Source organism: Cavia porcellus, unplaced genomic scaffold, assembly GCF_034190915.1.
Source record: "Cavia porcellus strain 051 isolate PalLab524CR breed Dunkin Hartley unplaced genomic scaffold, mCavPor4.1 scaffold_11, whole genome shotgun sequence".
NCBI classification, from domain to species: Eukaryota; Metazoa; Chordata; class Mammalia; order Rodentia; family Caviidae; genus Cavia; species Cavia porcellus.
In genome coordinates, this window is record NW_026947494.1 from 17,309,215 (window position 1) to 17,332,279 (window position 23,065).

At 33.8% G+C, this 23,065-nt stretch overlaps 1 protein-coding gene across 1 annotated transcript; it reads left to right on the forward strand.

The window, feature by feature from the left end:
- The first annotated feature begins 4,854 nt into the window (after positions 1-4,854).
- LOC111755888 (cadherin-12-like) lies at positions 4,855-21,996 on the forward strand. The gene is given in 8 exon segments (XM_063258677.1): positions 4,855-4,863; positions 5,293-5,362; positions 9,933-10,054; positions 13,529-13,646; positions 16,922-17,014; positions 17,017-17,037; positions 17,040-17,171; positions 20,613-21,996. Coding segments are annotated over 8 exon segments (1,065 nt in total). The 3' UTR covers positions 21,113-21,996.
- The last annotated feature ends 1,069 nt before the right edge of the window (positions 21,997-23,065 follow it).

Sequence of the window (23,065 nt, forward strand, 5' to 3'; positions counted from 1 at the left end):
AATACAGCTGGAGGCCTTTCATTTTTCTACTAGTGTTCCTCAATGTTGAGCCATGATCACCCACCTCAGAGTCACTTGAGATACTTTTTACCTGACAAGTGTTGGGAATATTGAAGGAATATAAATCATAACATCTGGAAATTTTACCAGGAAATGTACATTCTAATGGAATCTGATTCTGTAACCATGTGCCAAATTCTCCAGCAGATTTGGCAAAGAAAATCTGTAGATATGAACATCTTTCTATCATCTATCTATCTAAATATCTATCTATCTATCTATCTATCTATCTATCTATCTACCTAAATATCTAAATATCTAAAATAGCTAAGATCTCTTACTCAAACAGCATAATTCTACAAAATAATTCATTTTCACAATGAAATGTTGTGACTCCAAACTGATACTGTGCTTGCTTCCTTCAATTTCTTAAATGATTGTATTTCTCTTTTCATGGATTCCTGGTCTTACATGTAAGAGTATGGGTAGTGTCTACCATTTTCTTTAATTTTACCCTCCAAGTAATTATATGACGGTATTTTGTATTTTCACCGAAAGATGTTTGATTTATAGTAGTGTTGACAACACCTTAACTGCAGTTGTAGGATTATTTGAAGAAAAGTATGTTTAAAATTTTCATGCTATTTTATAAAGCATTTCAATATATCATATGCAAAGAAATAATAATCATGAATGCTACCATGATAATAAAATTAATTTCAAAACTGCATCATTTTTCTCACCATTATACTATGTGGTACAATAAATCCAAATATGTGCTGTAATTGCTTATATTTTAGTTTAAAATTTGAACCACTTATGAGAACAGGACAATGATATAATTGCTTAGAAGTTCTTTAAATCAATGTAATTGTTTCATCAATATCACATGCAAACATCAGTGCTAATTTACTTTTTCTTAATAAGCACTGGATTTTCTCCAGAAGTTCAAACTACATGAAGATCTTTCTTCCTAAAGGTTGAACTTTGACTTAAAAATATACTTATATATGTTCATAAATTTCTTTTGCATGTCACATACTATGTAAAATAAAAATCGGAAGTATTTTTAAATGAAGGTATTTTATTGGCATCACGTATTATATTATAATATTCTAGTTGTGTTGTGGAATTCTAAATTGTGAAAATTTTTGTATCAAATAATTTACTGATAGATATTTTTATTTCCTTAGTAAATAACCCTTTTTAAAGTTATTGTATTTTATACACACACACACATTATATATATATATATATATATATATATATATATATACACAAATATTTCAAAATGGTGTGTAACATTACTTGTTAATTCAAAAATGTTATATTTGCTATTCATTTTTCAAAAACTGTATTATAAGCATAAATACTTATATATGAATATAAATCACATTTTGTAGTCCACTTATTTATTGCTCATTATATTTTAGCACAACACACTTAGATTTGAGGACTCAAGATTAAAAAATAAAGGATACCATCCTTATCAGATGTACTTGAGAGACAAGGACCACCAAACAGGACACAGTGTGCTAGTGAGGACACATGAACATGCAAACCTAAAGATAAAGGTTCCTGCTTTTATGTTGGGAGTGAGCCAAGTGAGAACTCAGCTCTGCGTGACTCTCATCCCCTTTCCTCTTTTCTGCTCTTTGTCCTTCTCCTTGTTCTCTCTCTCTCTGTCTCCCCCCCCCCTCTCTCCCTCTCCCTCTCTGTCTCTCTCTGTCTCTCTCTCTTTCTCTCTCTCTCTCTCTCTCTCTCTCTCTCTCTCTCTCTCTCTCTCTCTCTGTCTCTCTCTCTCTCTCTCTCTCCCCCTCCCTCTCCAAATTTACTCCTTCCAGTAATAACAGAAGCAAATCTGAAATGTAAAAGCTTGGATTTTTCTTGAACTTGTTATGATGTTTTAATGAGATCCCAAATTAAAGAATAAAAGCGTGAAAAGTTACAGCAGAAAAGAGAGTGTAATTTGACAAGTATTTATGAAACTGTATAGTGACTGAAGAATATTAAAAGTATTAAAGATATGGAAAATTTTATAAAAATATAAAAAATCCTTAACATTTTAAGACTTTTTGACATTTCATTGAATCATGGTAGGGCAGATACGTTTAATAGAAAAGACTTTGGAAAAGTGAAGACATAAGATCATGAAATTCAAAACTGAAGGGAGGTGAGAATGAAGGGAACATGGGATGTCGACCTTGGGTGATGAGGTTTGCCAGGCAAGGAGGGAGGCTGGGCCTCAGTAAGAGAAGAGGGAAGGTGCCCAGGAACAGCGGTGTCCTGCAAAGGCTTTGGGTTTAGTTTAGAAGAGGTCGAGTTTAATGTGCTTGCTGATCTTACATGTAGTCATGACCAGTTATGTACACTGATCCAACAATCAGCAAAACAACTTAGTTTTGCAAAACATACTTGGAGCTCGTGACATACAGATTGTGGGGTGTGTGTGTGTGTGTGTGTGTGTGTGTGTGTGTGTGTGAAGTGCAAAGTGTGGTCAGCCAGTCCTGTGCCTCTGGATGAAAGAGTGAGAAGGCAGGGCAGACGTGATGTGGCTTTGGAGGGGAGCAATGGCAGCATTAGACACAGCGCAACAAGTTGATACCTAATTTAACGAGGGAAGTTTGGGAAAAGAAAGGATGGAGGATAAAATACAGTTTAGGATTCTGTCCATGGTAGTCTCACCATTTCTGTGACCCAGCCGACAAAAATGAAAACAACGTGCAGAGCCCTACACTATGACTTGCTCTGCATACACCAGAACCTCTCATTCTAACCTAGTTACCACTGACCATTTCCTGTCCGCCCTGCCCTCCCTCTCCTGCTCGCCCCAGCGCCTGATATCCAGGAGCCTGGGCTCCACTTTGGAGATAAGTGTCTTCAGATGCAGCATGAGGAGATCATACAGTTCTGGTCTTCCCTTGGCTGCCTTATTTCACTCAGCATCTTGATCTCCAGTTCCATCTGTGTAATGGGACTTCTTCTGACTAAAGATCATGAATATTGTTTAAATGAGCTGTGTTTACCTCACCCAATTATCAGGTGGTGACAGTCTAATTGTGTCCATTTTGTGGCTTTTGTGAAGAGAAATTAACAAAGCAAGGGACTTTTACACACAATGATTTCATTCCCCCTGATACCTACCCAAGAGTGTGAATTTAAATCATGTGGTAGTTAAATCTTTATATTTGAAGAATTTTCTTACTGCTTTCTTTAATGACTTTGCTAGTTTATACTGTACCACTGCAAATGTCCAAGAGTTCACTTTTCTCTGCATTCTTGCCAGCACGTTTTAACGTCAGCTCTTTTAATTATAAGTCATTCTTGCTGGGTGATACACTAGCTCAGAGTGGTGATTACTTATGCTTAGGACTTTTCATATACATTTTGGCCACAAAATAATAATTTAATGAGGTGATTAGTTTAAACAAGGCATTCTAGAAGAATTTTTAAAATGGCCAATAGTTCAATGTAAAATGACACGGCCTCTAGAGTGATGCAGGTTTTATATTTCATGGGTTAATTCAAGGAAAACATGTTGTTATTACAGTATTAGTGCGTCATGATCCAGAGAGCTTTCCTGTCAAAGCATCCACATCTAGCTCATTTCATTTTTTCAATTCAGTCTGCTCAGCAATGTATATTTACTCATTTAGATACTTAATTTCCTAGCAGATACTGAGGATTAGTTTCACTCTGAGGATTAACAAACTCAAAGTAGAGAAAGCTTTCTGTTATTGCAAGTATTTAAAGTCTGTGGTATGTTTCTCCTGCAGTTTTCTTGGAAAAATTTGATTTAAGTAATTTTTAAAGATTTGTTTTTGTTTGGAGCCTAAGTTTCATCAACAACAACATTGAAGGTAATATTGGATTTGGGATAAGTGTATATGAAAATTTTAAATTTTAAAGCAGGATTGATATAATAGGACTATTGTTTTTGCAGTCAAATGCTCTACCCCTGTGCTATACTCCCAGGACTATTGCTTTTGTTAGGACTTTATGTAGTTTCATTACTTTTTCAGTTATGTTTCTGTTTTATTGTTAGAACTGTTCTCTTATTTGACTAGTATTTTTGAGTGTCTGCTATGTAAGATATTTTAAAAGAAACACTACCTTGTGCCTCAAATGTCACCAGATTCCTCTCAGCATGGTGATGAGGTTGCATTCTAATTCTGACACCCCAAAGTAAGAGTTCCTCACTTCCCTGGGCAGATGTGGGCTGCATCTACATATCTTTAAAGGACTTGGTTAGCAGGTGTCTCAGCAGTGAGGAGCACACTCAAGAGACTTAGATCCTTGTTTTGGCTGCTACACAGATTATGGGGAAGACCGTGCCAGTTCTCTAACCGAAGTGCAGGTATTCAAAGATGTAAAATTTGAAAATTTTTTACTTTACTAGGGTAATTCATCAAATCAATTTTATGTAGATATCTAGAATACTACATAAACATAATTGTAGATAAACTATTGTCCAGTTTTTTTTTTTTTTTTTTCTTGGCTTACTATGAAATCACTCAGCAATAGAAAGAATAGATGGAAGCCATTGGTTTACATAAATTCTATTTTACATATAAAATTGCACTTTTCTAGGATTTATTGACAGTGTGTTTACTAGAGAATCAATTGGTAAAGGAGCGTTCTCATTTGATGTTCCAGTGAAGGCCACATTAGAGACTGACAGGTCTTTCCTGAAGAAGTTTATTCTTTCTTTCTCTTCTTGGATTACAAAAGCAGCTCAGGACTGAACTAGATAAGGTCCCGGAGAAATATTGTTAAGTACTGTCAATCACAGAAGCATTAGTTTCTGTTTTGATGTCCCTTTCTTGGAGCTCCATCTCCTGAATTATAGCCACCATGTTGCCGGTAAGCCCAGGGGACACGCAGAATCCATGGCTTCATTCTCTTGTTTACATCTCCAAGTACCTCCCAGGGAAACCTTGACATTAAGCAACAGAATCGTGACTAAGTGAAATGTAATATAGTTACAGCATAAGATAACTAGCCCCTGGTGCAATGCCAGTTATCTTCAGTATATTTTTAATATTTCTCATCTCCCTATTTATTTTCTTCTTGATGTAAAATAATCACAAAATTCATATCAGTTATAAACGGGTTTATCTAAAAGGGAGGGCTTTCTATCTGGATACTTTCAGAAAAATTGCGTTTGGTCAGATTGCACCTGAGATATATCAAAGTACCATGCTGCATATGCAAACACGCTTGTCTTCCATCCAAAGTTAAAGAAAAATATTTTTACTTTTCACCATGATGTTTGTTTTCAGTTTCTTGTAGATGTACTTTGTTGAGTCAAAGTATTTGTCTTCCTTCCAGTATTTCATTGGAGCTTTGATCATGAATGGATGTAGGATGTCAGCAAATGCTAACTCTGAATCTACTGAAATGGTCCTGTCACTTATCCTTCCTTCCTTTGCTAACAGGATGGTTCATGATTGTTAAACCAACTTTGTGTATGTGGACTTTGGTCACTTGTGATGGCCCTTTGGTCACTGGCTACTATCTGTAATTTACTGATAGAATTATATTAATATTGTAAGTAGTTTTTGTCCATGTTTATGAAATGTCCTTGTCTGTATCCTAGTTTTCTTTTGAACTTTTTTGTAGATTTCATAATCCAGACACAAAATTAAGCGGTTAGTTCTTCATTTATTTTCTAAAAATAATTGTAAAATATAATATTGTTTGTCATTTAAAACTTGATAGAATTCTCCAGTGAAGCCTTTGGAATATGAATCTTCTTGTAGAGTTTTTGCATGGTACCTAAATGTGATTGCACATTTTAGATAAAATATTTATTATTCTAATCTACATTTTTATAAAAATTTGTCCAATTAGTTGACACTTTTGGTATAAAAATATTTACTATAATTCCTCATATTTCACTTGTGATATGAAATCATGTATTTCCCTTCTTTCCTAATTTTGCTAACTTATAGATTTCCTTATAAAAGCTGAACTTTAAAATTAAGTAAAAAATAAAGCAGTTCTAACTAAAATTCATTCAGAGACCTGCAAGAGTTAACATATCATCAAGATGAGGAGATAAATTTAACAGATCATTTTTGCGAGCATCATAGAATTACTTTATGATTATCTGTGGGAGTAGGAAGTAGTCAATTAACTTAAGCATAAAAATGTAAATTAACTCATATGAAACATAAAGATGATTGTAAGGTAAAAGATTTGATGTTTTAAAAATTAAATTAATTGCTTATGTCTTTTCTAACCTGATATTCACTAAATCTATACTTGTATTTGTTTTACAATCTTTCCATAAAAGCTAAATATTGTATGGTATTTTGTCAAATAATTTGATCAAGATACTGATTCTAAATCAGTTTTAAATCAACTTCATTGTTGCTGTACAGACTCAGTATAGATTAGACAAATCAGAATGGAACTAGATCATTGCTTTTATAGGACAATTTAACAAATTACATATCTATATAAAAGAATGCCACATTACTCTCATAAATTATATACTGTCACAGAAATTCAATGTGCTTCGAGTTCAGTACTCAGAGACATTATTGGTGCTTTAGCTGGCACTGAGAAATAAAGTGACATTTTTACACATGTAATTATGAAAAAAATTTAAATATGTATTAGAAGAGAGAATATCATAATTAAAGCATTGCTCATTTTCAGCCATATGTACATGTTGTTATTATTTTTCTTCAGTCCTTGATTGAATATTTTGTAGTTGTTCCAAAGCCTATGACACTTACCTTTTCAAAAATAGAGATATTTCACAATGCATAGGAGAGTTTCAAACAGCAAAGATAGGTCTTACTTAAAATGCTTCATCTCTTCTTTTGAGAAACATTATTAATAATGAGATATTATGATACTGATGATAACTTTTGTGATGATTTACTGTTGATGTCAGAAGTTTAAACTACATTTCAAGTGAATGGATAGTTCAAAGTGAGCAAAAGAAAACTTTTGATTAAAAATAGGCTTAATTTTATTTTAATAACATGTTAATATTTTGAAAGCAAATTGCTAAAATACATATTTAAGAAAGAAAACATTTTCCCTCTTAAAATATTCCATTCTAATGCAACTTTATGTTCTCAAACACTAATTCTTGATAAGTAAGAGAAAATCTGTCCTTCATGGGACTTCAGAGCTTGCACCTTGTTGACCACATAAAACTGACAGTAATCATTGTCTCACCGTCCAGAGGCAGAATATTTGTTACACATGCTAATGATAAAAGTTTCATCTAAATTTTAACTTGTTGTCTTTTGTAAAAAATAGTTATCTGACTGTTAACATATTTGTTTTTCTAGTAATATCTGATAAAATTTAAAACCATGAAATAAGAAACTGTAATGCCTCTACTTTAAATTTATATTGTTCTTTTATATTTTAGAAAAAGCCTACTTCCCCTTCTCATCAGAGTACTACTCAAATAAAGAGATAATAATACTGTGTATTCTGTATTTTCTGTGAACTCTGAATTAATCTATGCACGGTATTATAACATTGGTACTTTGAAAGCATTAGGCATTTTGTCATGTTTAAATTTAATTTAATGGGGGCTGGGGATTTAGCTCAGCGGCATAAGCACCTGCCTTGCAAGCAGGCAGTCATGAGTTTGATCCCCGGTACCGATAAGAAAAAAGACAATAAATAAATAAATGAATTTAATTTAATATTTTAAGCAGAATCTTTCTATGTATTTCAGTCTGGCTTTGAACTCTCTATGTAGACCAGGATGACTTTGAACTGATTGAGATCTTTCTGCTTCACCTTTCCTGTTTGGATTACTGGCTTGTCACCACACTGGCATTAGGCATTAATTTTAGTACTATTGTTCATTTCCAGTTTCTTTAGAAAAGTGAGCCTAGTTTAACCAACTTCCTACGTTTTACACTATATGACCTATATTTCTCTATATTTTACTCTGTATAAATTAAATTATAAGTACCACTAAAATGGCTGTTCTATATAATCTTTACAAAATACTAATAATGACAGTAACAATGTATACAAAAATATATTGAACATTTTAAAACACTATGTCATTATGAAGTACAGTCTATAAATACTGTCTTATTTATCAAATAAATTAGTTAAATAATTATTAAGAATGCTTAAATAACTCACACAATTCAGATCCAAATGTTATATGAAATAAGATAATACCCATTGGATAATAAGAAATTTCAAGTAATACAGCTGTGGGAAAATTCCCAAGTGAAATAAAATCAAAACAAAGACTGCACCAAAGAGATAAGAAGACAGGTTTTAATCTTTATACAGGCAGAGTGTTGAATCTTGACATCAGTGAACTCTTTTAGGATAATTCCACAAAGGCTACAGCACTGAATTTAAAGAGAGCTTAGTTTATACAGAATTTAGAAATGTGAGGCACAAAGCAAGTGACAAAATGTTACACAATTAGTTACATACATTGAGTCATATAGTGACAAGCAGGCTCTTCTTGAACACATTTGATGAAACAAGAAAATTGTCCATCATAACACAGAAACACTCTAGGCATAAGGGGAGGAGGCCCTTACAGAGTTAGCATAGTTAAATGCGTTACCATAATATAAAAACATCTGGGGGAGGGGCCCTGGAATTAGCCCACCGTGCTTTTAAGTATGGACATTACTATCACTCAGTGCTCATCAAACTGTGCAGCTGGGTTTTAGACACTGTCAAGGTTATTTGAATTCAGCAGAAAGAGCAGAACAGAAACTTGGTCAGGGACCTCCAACTGAGCAATACCTTTAGGTTTGCTGTTTTACAAATATGTTCTTACATTATAATTGTGCCCCAACAGTATGTATTATTGGAATCATTCTTCAGTATTATCAAGAAAGCTTCTATATCTCACACTACACAATACACTGTCATTCTCACTTTAGATTGTCTGTATTGGTACTATGTGTGGTGATAGATTTTACTGAGTCATATTTTAATGCATAAACATTTCTCCAGCCCCTAATTAGATGGCTTTCCTTTAATTTAAGATGAATCTTTAGGATAAGAATTTTTAGATTCCTCAGAGTCTTTCACTATGATTTCAGTTTGCATTCTTTAAAGATTTCCAGAATTTTAAAAGAGTATTTTCAATCTCCCATGACGCAACAGAATCAATCAGTAGAGAAAGTCTACAGAAATCACTGGTTTTTCATAATCTTGGATTTGCATTTTACCACCATTCTTCAATCTCTGTATTATGAACAGGATCTTCAAAAATGCATTCATGTGTAAAAATATATAAGGTAAAATATTAGATTTAATGAGTTAACTATATGTATTATGCTGTTCTGTAGTTTGTTTCTTAAGTTATTTTTAGGCTTCAATAAATGGCAGAGATGAAGACACTATGCCATTATTCTGGAGTCAGAACCTGTGATAGGATTTGAGCAGAGAGATCATCTCGGTGGTACTTGTGTTTTTGCAGGAGAAGTTACTATTTATTCTTTCCTTTCTTATCACTAGAAAATAATTTCAAGGTGTAGTTTAGCTTTCTAGAACCATTTAAATAAGTAGTATCTTTCAGACAGAGAAGTTTCCATGATATTGATTTAAATTAAAACCTACATTATTGTGTACAGAAAAAATAAAACTATTAATGAAGATTGTTTCTGAACAAACTTTAATAGAACGACTAACTCATTCATTAGGCCTTACTGATACCCAGCATCAGATTAATGTTTAGTCTTAATCTGGCAGTTGGCTTCTGGGATGAGCCTTTGTATTACTCCCATTAATGCTTGGACAGCTTATCATCAAAACCTCAGTTATTAATCCTGTTATCTTCCTGTAGTCAGAACTTTCAGAATTTTTATTATAGTAAAGGTATTTTTCACTAATGAAGACTAATTAGAAATAAATCCTCTTTAAGAAACAAAAATTGATAACCATCATTTATCCTTTCATGTTTCTAACAGGTAACCCATTATTAACCAGCAAAGTCAACGTACTGATTAATGTCCTAGATGTCAATGAATTTCCACAAGAAATACCTGTGCCATATGAGACAGCCGTCTGTGAAAATGCCAAACCAGGACAAGTATCTTACCAAAAACTGTTGATTAAAATGGGTAAAGATTTATGTGTGTGTATTAACTCATAAATCCACACAAGAATACATCCACATATATGGTATTTATTTTTCTGGATCAAAAGTGTTTATGAAGTAAACCACATACAGTACTAAATTCGTATTATTTAATGGCCAGATGCCTACACGTTAAGGGCAGGAAGTCTTGGTTGCCTAATCAAAGTTCTTTGGGTCATTAGAAATCTAGAACTGTTGATTCTGTGGGTTTTCCTACCTTATCATTGTGGAATTTTTGAAGAACTTGTGACTATAATTTCAGGAAGCAGAACTTGAGGAGCCTTTTCCCATTTTTTTTTTTTTTTTTCTGTTTTGCTCACCTACGTTCACAAAGAGCATGACAGAGCTGTAAGCCTATTGAGAAGGGAGATAAAGCTTTTTGTGTATTAAAAACATCTGTGCTATTTAAAATACCTGATATGAACTATGTCCATTAGGTTATGTTTTGTTTCTTTTTGTGGTGATGTTCTAAAACGGGACCAAGTTTACTACAAGTGATTGCCAGAGTCTTAAGTTTTCTACAGAGTCAAGGTGGATAGCCAGGTTTCCTGTTTTCTTCTACTCTCCTGTGAAAAGATGATGACACAAGGAGAATTAAACATGTGTATATGAGAAAAGTGTATCATAAAACAAGAATATGATTAATCTAACACTGTGTACCTAAGTTCTAACAGGAGGTTATGTTGATGTGCACTGAATTACTGTGTATTTCACCTATAGCAGGATGAATTATTTGAGTAAGTTTGATAATTGCTAATTCTTAATAGAAGTAAATATTAATATTTTAAATTATGTTTTCATTAAAAAGAGCATTCTTTAATCTTTTTTGAGGTTCATGTGCTTTACTATCCTAAATAAAATATTTACAACTGTGTTGTCCACTATCTATATACCTGTTAAATTAAAAGTTACAAAATTTACCACCAGTGTTCACACTCATACCGTTTATTTTTACAGTGCTCAATAAATATATGTGTTACACAGATACCATTTTATGGCTACCCGTACATAGTTTTTATAAATGTAGAAACTTCTTGTCTACTGTGTTAGTCTAATATTAATTTTATATTTATTAAAATTATTAACATTATATTATAATGTATCTAGCAATATTTTCCTAAAATATAAATCTGCATCATTAGTTTTGAATAGTCACAGAAATGTGCCTCAGTATTATTTTATTCAGTGCTACCAAAATTTTCATAGAAAAAACCCACTGCTTGCTTCCCTGTCTGAAGTAGCAGATGCTACATAAATAATTGGCCCCTCCAAAGTTAACTTGTTTTTAGTATTTGGAAATTTAGAAGACATTTGTCAAGCAAACAGTCCTTTTATTCTACTTTCCAGATGTCCCACCACACAAAAGCTAAAAAAGTAACAAGAGTTCTCTTTTTATCTTTCAGGTAATTAATGGTGCCAATAATTTCAGGTAAATCAAACTTTTATACTAATCTAAACAAAACCCTTTGGAAATAGAGCCCTGTTTAATCCCATAGGTTTCTCTAATAAAGTCAAAGGCTTAAGTGTTGGGAAATAAAGAATTTTCTAGAGATGAACTAATTTTGTTGCATGTGAGACTCTAGTGTCTGAGTTTGTGTGTTCTACTCGGCAGCACTTGTGCAGGAAGTTTAGCCCTGAAATGGCCTTGGGTTCTGCATTTTCAGTCTCTCTCTCTTGGTGCCTCTGGCCTCAGAACTATGCATAGGAATCCTCTGTTTCTTAGTGATAGTTCTTGAATGTGCATTTACGTATCTATCAGAAAAGGAGGGAAAGAATTGGATGAGAAATGGTGCTAAGTAATCTGGGAAGTTCTGCATGGGAGTTTTTTCCTTAGGGCAGAGACTCTAGAATAATACTTCCAGGTAGGTTTTTGTGTCTATGCATTATGAAATCCTAAAAGGCTCTTCTTCAAGTTATAGCCTTGATGTTATAGTTTTGATGTTATATACTGCTTGTTAGATTGGACAACCAGATATTGATTCGTACATAACATACAGAAACTGTGTGAGTGAAACAGTGTGATCTGAGTAAAGTGGCCTAAGTAAAGAAAAGTTGAAGTTTAATGGGGTCTATATAATGATTTTTTGACTAAATTATCACTTGTCATAATGGGGTCTTTAATGCGGAAATGTGGCAATCTAACCACGGAGCACTTTACAAGATCAATCAATTGTATGTAACTAATTTCATAGTAAGACAAGGAATTTTAATTCTTAGTAGAGGACCAATTAATTTCTAATTTTCAAGTTACTACTATTACACTGATACTGAATTTCCAAATGATATCCATAATATTTATTTTGCATCCTTTATATACCATTGCATGTGCACAGTTATATGGGGATGTAGACAACAGTCATGACATTGGATTATAATTACAAATGCAAACAAAAAGCAGAATATGGAACAAATTTAATGGCAACAACCTACAATCATACAATGTGCCGTTCATGCCCTGGGGCCACTCTAACATACATGAAGTCTGTCTTCCTTTGGAAATTTCCAATTAATTTCAAGGATTTTAGAACAGTTCATCTACTTTTTATTTTTCCCTATAAACTTTTGGAAATGCTGACACAGTTACTGAATATTTTAATTTAAAAATATTGTATCACGCAAAGGGTGAGCAAAGAAGACTGTTTCAGGCTAACCTGAACTGTATGGTGAGATCCTGTCTCAAAAAACAAAAAGACAAAATGACAGAAAGACATTCTAGTATGCTTATTTGTGTAGTGAATTATAGATTTTATCGTTTAATTTTCATGAGTTAATTTGTGTCTACCTTGTTACAGATATCATCCTCAAGTAGCCAGATTTTAACTGTAAGACATATAATGTATGCCAGCAAGTTAGAGAACTTTTTGAAATTAAAAAAAGCAAACTAACTTGTATTTTTTAAATGCCATAAAAATCTTTTTTCTCCCCAGAAAATTGGAAAAGAAAAAAGAAAATAAATCAAAATGAAAATTTTTTGGTTTTCTTTCTCATTGCTTTATTTATGAAAATAAAACATTTCCATAAACATAATTGTTACAAAATTCTTGCTATTGCAAGGACTTTTAGACAATCAGATATTGCTTTGAGTAAGCATTTTCACTTTTAGGGAGAAGGCGTATATTTCTTCTGATCTTCGATGCAAGCAAGTACATTTTAATTTGTTTTATTAGTGAGAATTTGCAATGCTGTTAAGTCTTTTTATTATGCACATATTGATTTAAAGTTAGTCCATGTCCCATAATTGTACCTCCACTATTACCAGTTAGTGTTTAAAGAATCATTTATAAAAATTAAATGTAAATAATTTGCCTGCTCACATCTATTCAGAAGACTTCTTGCTGTCTACTTGCATTAAATTCATTAGTCCACTGTGTAAGTTCCTTCTGAAGCTGATGACTGAGTGCAAGTTTCGTCTCAAAACTCTTTCAGATCATTCAGACAGTCAGTGCTGCAGACCGCGATCTCTCACCCTCTGGGCAGCAGTTCTCCTTTAGATTATCACCTGAGGCTGCCATCAAACCAAATTTCACAGTCCGTGATTTCAGGAGTAAGTATAACCCCATAAAGATGAACTTCTTCTCATGTACAAGGGCGCAAACACCAGGAAGTGATGCTTTTCCTCAGAGCACTCCATTTCCTGAAGTATGGAAAACCCTCCACGAGAAATCCAAAATCTTTTGGGCAGTATAAAATGTCTGATCCATCTAGATGGTCTCTAGTGAAATACAAACTTTCATTATGGAAAGAGACAGTCTCTTAAAGAATGTAGGCTTGTTTTAAGTATATCATTTGTTCTACATGCAAGTTACTTGTAAATACAAGTAGTTAAGGATATAGAAATGGTTTTGGTTGAATAACACGCTGCTCAACAGAGCTTATGAGTATGAGCATTGCAATAAGAATGACAAAGGCCAGCAGTCTCATTCCTCACCACCTGACTGGCATACTCTTCGTGTGTACAGTTATACTAAAGAATGTCAGCTTCACACTATTTGTGGTAGAATTATACCTTGATATGCTGTAACACAATGTCTAAAATGCGCAGCACTCACAGTTATTTCAGATAACACTTCTGCCACTGTGTTTACTCTAAAACTTGTGTTACACTTTCTGCCACTATTTTTACTAATTCTATTAAATTTATTTTCTTTAAAACCACTGTCTATTAAAAAAAAAAAAAAAAAAAAAAAAAAAAAAAAAACAAAAAAAAACTTCATTAGAAACCAGCTACTCCTTGCTCAATGATTATGGCTTCCATGTAACAACTCATCAAAAATTTTAAAACACCTTAAACTGAAACATATTTATTATGTGTAACCTACTGAGTATCATAGCTTGCTTGCCCTTAAATGTGTTCAAAACACACTTACCTAAGGATGAGGAAAGTCTTCAATACAAAGCCTATTTCATAAAAAAAGCATAAAATACTCACATAAGATCTTAAGTACCAGTAAAAGAGAAGCAGTGATGGCTTAGGCAACCTTCCACAACACTGTGAAGCCGAAAATTCATATACTGACCCACTGTAATGTTGGGAACTTAATGTCTATACTAAGGTATATTTTTGATCTGTTGAGTCTTAGTTGCCGTGACTGTGCTAGTTCTGTGACTTTTTGCATTTTATCTACTCTAAACTTCTATATTCTGTGAGACAAGAATTAAGATGATTGATTTTATAATGTTGTGTAGTGAAAGATTAAAGTTATAATAAGTTTTCTGTGAGAAAGCACTGTGCTCCGTGACACATTTTCATGATTATCCCGATGTAGACCCTTCCGTCTATACTTGTAGGAGATATTTGACGCTTATCTTTACTGGATGATGTAACCATCTATCTAGCTACCAATAAATTTCATATTATCAATTCTCAATAAAAAATACATTGAAAATAAACTTTAAATTGAGGCTATGTTGTCTTTTGAAAAACTAAAAAGTAAATAATCCCAGCTTTTTCTAATCAAGAGCACACTAAAATTCTGTCCATAATTTTCATCGGGTTGCAAATTTAAACTCTGTTCCTTTCCCTAATCATCAAATATTAACAATCAAGTATTAATGATTTCAACATTACTTCTGTCCCCATTTTCCATCTTTTATCACCATAAGCATTAGCCCTCAGTGAATCTATTGGAAAATAATATAATCTCTTGCTTCTTATTTAGTAAACAGCCTGTCTGTAACCATAGCACATTATTCTTACAAAGCAAGCTCTCATCATATTACATATTGTTTTTTTTTCATTTTATAATACTCTTTATTTGATTAAAGAATCTGCCTTCTTTGTGTACAATGGAATGTTATATTCCCTACATATTTTACAGGGTTACAAAATGTCTCATTTTAAATATTACCCCAAAAGTAATTTCAGGAAAAAAAGTTTCATGAAATTAAACTTGCCTTTTTAAAAATCATATGAACAGATGACTCTCAAATAAAACTGGACTAATAAGATTTCTCGCCTACTTAAGGTATTTCCTATTGCAATGAATGAAGACAAGGTTCCTAAATTCAGATTGTTCAATTTGGAGAGTACAAATAGAATAATAAAACATGATTGAAATATTAAGCTACAGTGTCCTGAGTAGCACACTTTTCTAATTTTTAAAATTATTCCTAATTTGTAATCATGCATGAGTGTAATATACTAAATGCTGTATATTTTTAAAACAGCAAATTGTTTGTAGAAATTATTTTAACTGCTCAAAAATAAAGTTGCATTAGGAATGAAATAAAACATCTGTTACTTTCAATGGGAATATTGATTGAATAGATATAAAATTATAATTTTTATTGTCTGCCAGTATAACAAATTCATAACATTACTGTTGACTGAGTTAAACATATACTTAATTTTGTCATTACATTAGTGTCATTACAGTAATATAGTAGGTGTTATAATTCATTTTGCGCACAAATTTTAATGAAAGTTTGTTTTTAAATAGTATATCATTTTTTCCCGTGCTCCTTCCATTTTCTGATCTACAAAAGTGAAAACACGAGAAAATTTCATACATGCATATACAGTCTTTCTTAGCTATTCAGGATGGATTCATATCAGAAATTCCTACCATCTGTGGATACAAAAATCTATAAATACCCATATGTCTTATCTAAAAAGTTACAGTGTTTGCATACAATCTATGCAGAGGCTGCTAGATCTTTAAATTATCATTAGATTATTATACTATTATGTGCAATATGAATGTTGCATAAATAATTGTTAATTTTATTGTTTAGGGAATAATAACAATAATATATACATGTTTTATATGCATGTTTTCTTTCCAAATACTTTCTCTGTACATCTTTTCTTTACAAATATAATATTCTTTTGTGGAATCTATGGAAAAATATACATCCAGATTACATTATTTATATGCGTATATAAAAGCTATGTTTTAATATGAAGCAGTCAACTGACTATTAATATATTTTAAAGAACATATTTTTTATGTAAAATACTTTATATATTCATGCTTTGTTATTCCTCCAGTGATACGTCTGAGAACATGCAAAAAGTAGATTTTTCTCAATAAGATTTTGACAGCAGAAAAGTATAAAGCAATGTAATAGCTTCTTGTCTTTAAAATCATCATATATTCTTTCTGAAGATTATTTCTTACATCAGTCAAGATTAATGATTCTTCTTTCCTCAAGATATATTTTAATTACATTTTATTGCCTTTTTATGTCTTTCATAAAGTTAAATCATTGAAGAATCCATTTTACTAACTCAAGAGCTTCCTGTTTGTCAGATACCAACTGTAAGCCTTGGAATGATGCTCATGTTAACCATATCATAGTAAATGTCCTGTTTTGTAGACAACACAGCTGGAATTGAAACCCGAAGAAACGGATACAGTCGCAGGCAGCAAGAGTTGTATTTCCTGCCTGTGGTAATAGAAGACAGCAGTTACTGGTCCAAAGCAGCACGAACACAATACTATCAGAGTTTGCCGATGCGACTCTGATGGTACCATTCTGTCTTATAATGTGGAAGCGATTTTTCTACCTGTAGGACTTAGCACGGGGGCCTTGATCGCAATCCTTCTGTGCATTGTTATACTTTTAGGTTGGTTTAAATATTAGTCCTCTCTCTTCTTTCGCTCTCTGTCTCCCATCTCCTCCTCTTGTCTCTTCTCCATCTTTTCCTCTCCTCTCCTCGTCTTTCGCTCCTGTATAGGAGTTTTCTCGTGTTTTCACTTTTGCTTTATACTTTTCTGCTGTCAAAATCTTATTGAGAAAAAAATCTACTTTTTGCATGTCTGTTTCATTCTGCAGTGTACTTTATAAATAAGCATTTTCACTGACCTATCACCTCTAAATACAAGATCATCTAGATCTTGAATTAAATCTAAATTAAATTTTATGGATTAATTTCCTATTTTGTAATTGGTGAATAACATTATCAAACACAGGATACGTTCACGTAACTCCTAGAGAAATTTTTACATTTTGGTCTTTGGCACAATGAAATTCTTATAATCATCATGCACTTAAAAATATTTCTTTGTTTATTTTACATTTCAGTAATCACTAAAGCCTATTACATGATCATCTACTACATGATTATGTCATCTTTAAAAATATATACTTGATGCAAAATAGTTCAAAAATCCAATTCCAAAGGTTGGAAAAAAGACAGGAATGAAATACAGTGTAAAAGGACTTCAATTTTTTTTTTTTGTTCTGTTTAAACTGCCAGCCAGAAGTAATTTTACTTTCCCCACATCCCACTGCAAAATCCTATTTTGCTCTCACAGAATAGGGTGCACTAAAATATCTAGAATCACTGTAATGAAAAGGGATAGAAGGCAGTGTATTCTGTAGCCTTTCTGCAAGTAAATGCAAAACTAGATTAGGAGTTTCTCTCCTCCATCAACTCTGCTCAGCTTTTCCATCAGTCACGGTTTCGCTGCCATGTCCACAGGGTGCATTTTGCCAGTATTTCCTTTCCAATCAAAGTACAACGAATAGGACTATTGTGTTATCAATAACGTATACATACTCATTATCTAACTAAAAGTATTCTGACACCTTTCAACATCTAACTTTATCTCTAGGATGGAAAACGGAATTTTAAAAACAAACACTATAAAGGGAAGCAGGAGGACGACATCAGATAACTGTGGAGACTATGCAGAGCCAGACAGTCACACTGACTTGAACAAGAATGTTCCAGTTCACCCTGCATAGAGTAGCTATTAATTCTGCACCGAGATATTTGGAGCACAGAACAAAGCCTTCTTGATGTCCTTATAATTTATAATGAATCATCCTTACCATCTGTTTTTTTTTTTTTAGATGCTTTAAACTTCAAAAAGACACAGTGAAAATAACATCTGCATATTTACAGCTGTGCTTAATTTGGGTGTTTTACATCAAATCAATATCCTGCTCCCACTTGCTTCCCTTCTGTGGTAGCGGTCACCCCCAGCACTCCCTACAAATGTAACAAGACCGGGCAAATTCTGGGTCTGGATCTTTGGCTTACTTGCCCTCATATGTTGAGTCAGTCCGTCTTCCAGCTCAGGATGTTGGTGTGGTGACTCCTGTAGTACACTCATTTACCTCAGTAAGTCACATGTGCAAGTGCACCCTAACCATTGCAGGTAGTGTAGATTCCTTCCACACTCTGTTGTTTGTTGTCTGTTTTTATCTTCCTATGGTGTCCACCATAAAACTTCTGTAGTCCTTCAATTTGTTTAGCAAACACAGAATTCTTAGGCTTTTCATTTTCACATCCTTCCCACAGAGAATAGAAACATGGGAACAATGCCATCTAGCAGTTTCTTTTATGTGGTCCTTGGACACATCAAGAATGGCAAAGTTTTCTACACAGGATTCCTCCACGAGCTGTGGCATCTCTCACACACTCTGGATAATCAAACAATGGTCTCTTCAGTTTTGGGATTCCCTGTGCTCTGGGCAAAGGGCAGAGTGCCACACATTTCTCTAAGGCCTTTTACATAGACGTGCTGTCCAGCTTTCTTTCCTCCTTTGGATTGACTCAACTCCCTTGAGAAGAAAAGGGAACGCGAGCACTTTTACTTTCAAGACTTCTCTCTGTTCTACTCCACTGACAGATATCTTACAAATTATGGTGGGCAAAGGAAACTGCTTTTATCTTAACTCCATCACTGTGCAAGTGAGATACCATGGAGCAAAGCTGAGCAGAGTTTACTGCTAGTCTCTGGGCTCATCTTCCTTTCGGAGTAATGAGCACCCTAAGCATAGACAAATTAAAGTGTGAAATAAAGATAGATAAAAGGCACAAGGAGACAGAGTTTTTGCAGATGGAAAGGAGACCAAGAGCAGAGGGGATGGGAGAAGGGATGCAAAAAGAATTCATGTGTGATATGTATACAGATCAGCTCCCTGTAAGGAATGTGACCATTGTATACTGCAAATATGCACTAAAAATAAAATAAAAAAATGAGGAATAAATCCCATCAACTTAATGGAGAGCACTGAGTCAACTAGGAATAAAATAGTAAAGCAATGAAAGTGTATCAATTATTTCAAAATATTATCTAGCTCCATGAGGTTAACCAAATGTTACAATAGCAAATACACAGAATTACAACGATCAGAAATCTTTTGACACGATTTATTAAATTATAGTCCTTATATTCTACTTTATTTTCCTTCTTTCTTCCCTCCGTTTCTTTTTTTTCATCTTCCTCTCTAATATATTCCTTTTAAAACTCATTATTTCACAGAGTATTTGGGTTATTTAATTAAAAATAGAAATATCTAATATCCAATTGAGAAATAATACAAGTGGAAAATTAGCCATCACTGACATTTCTGTTGTACTTACAATATATAATGTTCAATTTTATTATATAAATTTTTACAGTTAGGTATAATTAGAACAATCATTATTTTCTCTTTTCATAATTTTTAAAAAGCATTCTGGGCTGGGGATTTAGCTAAGCAGTATAAGTGCCTGCCTGGTGACAGTGAGGTCATGAGTTAGATCCCTAGTACCAAAAATCTCCCCAGGAAAAAAAAAGACTAAAAGCAGTCTTTTTCATCTAAATTGTATAGAAATGTTTGGATAAAATAAACAGAAAATAACTTTGTTGAATTTCTTTTACAGCTCCAAAAGGAAGATGACTTTAGACAAGGGAAAAATGCAGCATGGGGCCGGGGATAAATCTCATCAGCACAGGTGCCTGCCTGGCAAGCACAAGGTTGTAAGACTGATGCCTGGTACAAAAAAAAAAAAAAAAAAAAAAAAAAAAAAAAAAAAAAATCAGCATAGTTATAATCTTACAGTATGCTTACTTTGAAAATAATAGTATGATGCAGTCAGGAATTTCGCTTCATGGCACAAGTGCCTGCCTAACAAGCTCCAGGTTGTAAATTCAGTCCCCAGTAGGGGGGTGGGTAATATATCAAATAATAGTGGATCATTAAAGCAATTCAGTCAGCTCTGCTCAATCTTATGGTGACACAGAATGACTTCTCTGCATTCTGCTCAAGTTACTGTACTGTCTTGTTTCAGCCATAGTTGTGCTCTATGTAGCTCTGCGAAGGCAGAAGAAGAAAGACACCCTGATGACCTCTAAGGAAGACATCAGAGACAATGTCATCCACTGTGATGATGAGGGTGGCGGGGAAGAGGACACCCAGGCCTTTGACATCGGGGCTCTGCGAAAATCAAAAGTGATTGAAGAGAACAAAATTCGCAGGGATATTAAACCAGACTCTCTCTGTTTACCACGTCAGAGGCCACCTGTGGAAGACAACACGGACATAAGGGATTTCATCAATCAAAGGCTGCAGGACAATGATGGGGACCCAACTGCACCACCCTACGACTCCTTGGCCACATATGCCTATGAGGGAAACGGGTCCACGGCAGAGTCGCTCAGCTCCATAGACTCTCTCACCACAGACGCTGACCAGGACTACGACTACCTGGCTGACTGGGGACCCCGCTTCAAAGTCTTGGCAGACATGTTTGGAGAAGAAGAGAGCTATAACCCTGATAAAGTCACTTAGGGGCGAGGTGAAGGCTGACACACCCGAGAGAAGACATTTTAACAACAACAATAAAAAGAAAACCACAAACAGAACTCACACACATGCACACACACACACACACACACACACACACACACACACACACACACACGGCTTCATAGACAAGATTCCTTTGATTATCTGGTTTCTAGCAAGTTGCTATAATTATGTTCTCAGTTTGTCAGTTTTGGTCCATTCTGCTGACACAAGATAAATCCTACATCATAGAGTTGCTTTGTTTTGTTTTCTTATTTCAGAAACACACTGAGACAAGCTCAGGCCTATTGTGTACAACTAACTGACATGACAACCTAGAATGAAGGTAACTCTGTGGCATCACAGTGGAAGAGTGTTAGATTGTTCTTAATTCCACTAAAGTGCCTATTGAAACTCTTATCATTTAAAGTGGTAGACACTACCCTCCACTGTGATGGCGCCGCAGGATTCAGAGACAAAGAGGAGTAAAACAAAGACACCCTCTCTGTGCCCAGGAACAATAGCAGCATGCTGACTCTTCCCATTCCTTTCCAGAAATAAACAAGAACACTTCCAGAACTCTATCTTTGTATAATTAAACGGCTTTTGTCTCCTAAACTGTATGCCAAGACACGTTTGTTTTTCCTACACTTTCCAAAAATGGAAATGAATGTGATAATATCAAATTCAATATGTAAGTAATGGATTCTAAAACAGTGGTTGATCATAGCGTTAGTTCATGTTAAGGATGCAAATTAATTAAACTATTAATTTTTCCCCCAAACTACACATTTACAAACATAAATAAACTGTCCCTCTTTATAAAGAGAGAGGCCTCAGGGCTCAAAACAGCATTAAAATAAATAATGCTTTTGTTTAATACTGAACTTGTGTGTGATAATTGGTTTTAAAAATCACCAAATCATTTTTGTTTTGAAAGAAAAGATTTTAGCTTGTGTTTATATGAAAAGTGTTTTTAAGGAAAAAAAAAAAAGTTTTTTTTTTTTTTTTTTTTTTTTTTTTTTTTTAACTTCAACATGGGAAAAAATGTTGATCACAGCTTATCAGAGTTCCTTACAATTTAGGGATTCTTTGATGAGATATATAAAGAAAATACACATCAAGTAGCCTGGGCTAGATTTATAACATGCTCACAAATCATCACTTATTACTTAACAAAGGGAAAATCAAGGCCTTCAGAAAGTTAAAACCAATGACTAGAGCCTAAAAGAAACACAAGTGCAAAATCAGGCACCTGGTCCACTTATTTTACTGAGGTATATTTCAATTTGTAAACACAGGGTTCTTAAACCTGAGCTCAGCATTATCTCTTTCCTGTCTCATCTGCAAGAATTCCTTTACAGTCATCTGGTAAACAACTTTTTTGATTCGATGTAAGCTGCTGAGAAATATGAGATTTTTGGTACATTATTAATTTGTATTTACTTTGCTTTCAAGTAGATTGTACACCAAAACTGGACATCACACAAAAAGGGATGGACTGATTATAAAGTAATATATTTTCTCAGTATTGTGACCAGACGAGTAACTACTGAAACACTGACACTGTAAGAATAGATTTTTTATAGGTTCTTGCAAAAGATGTGGACAGCATCTTGCTGTACTTATAAAACATCTATGAAAATATTGAACATGCAAGGGTGTGAAGATAAAAGTTTACATATGAGAAAATAGAGTTGAAATCCATATCCCACAGACAGTATTTATTCAGCATTATTGCTTCATAAATGCTCACTTTCCAATACCCGGCCTGTGTGGATGCGGTGGCAGGGTCCCTGGGAATCTGCATCTCTCACCCTTTCTTTGGTGTCACTCAGTTGCGGACTCCCTTTTCCTTCCGGTCAGGGATGACTAGTGCAGGTACTTTTCTCCAATCCTTTCCCCAAAGTTGCTTTTGTTTCAGCCATGGAACCATGTTTTGATAGGCAGTTTAAA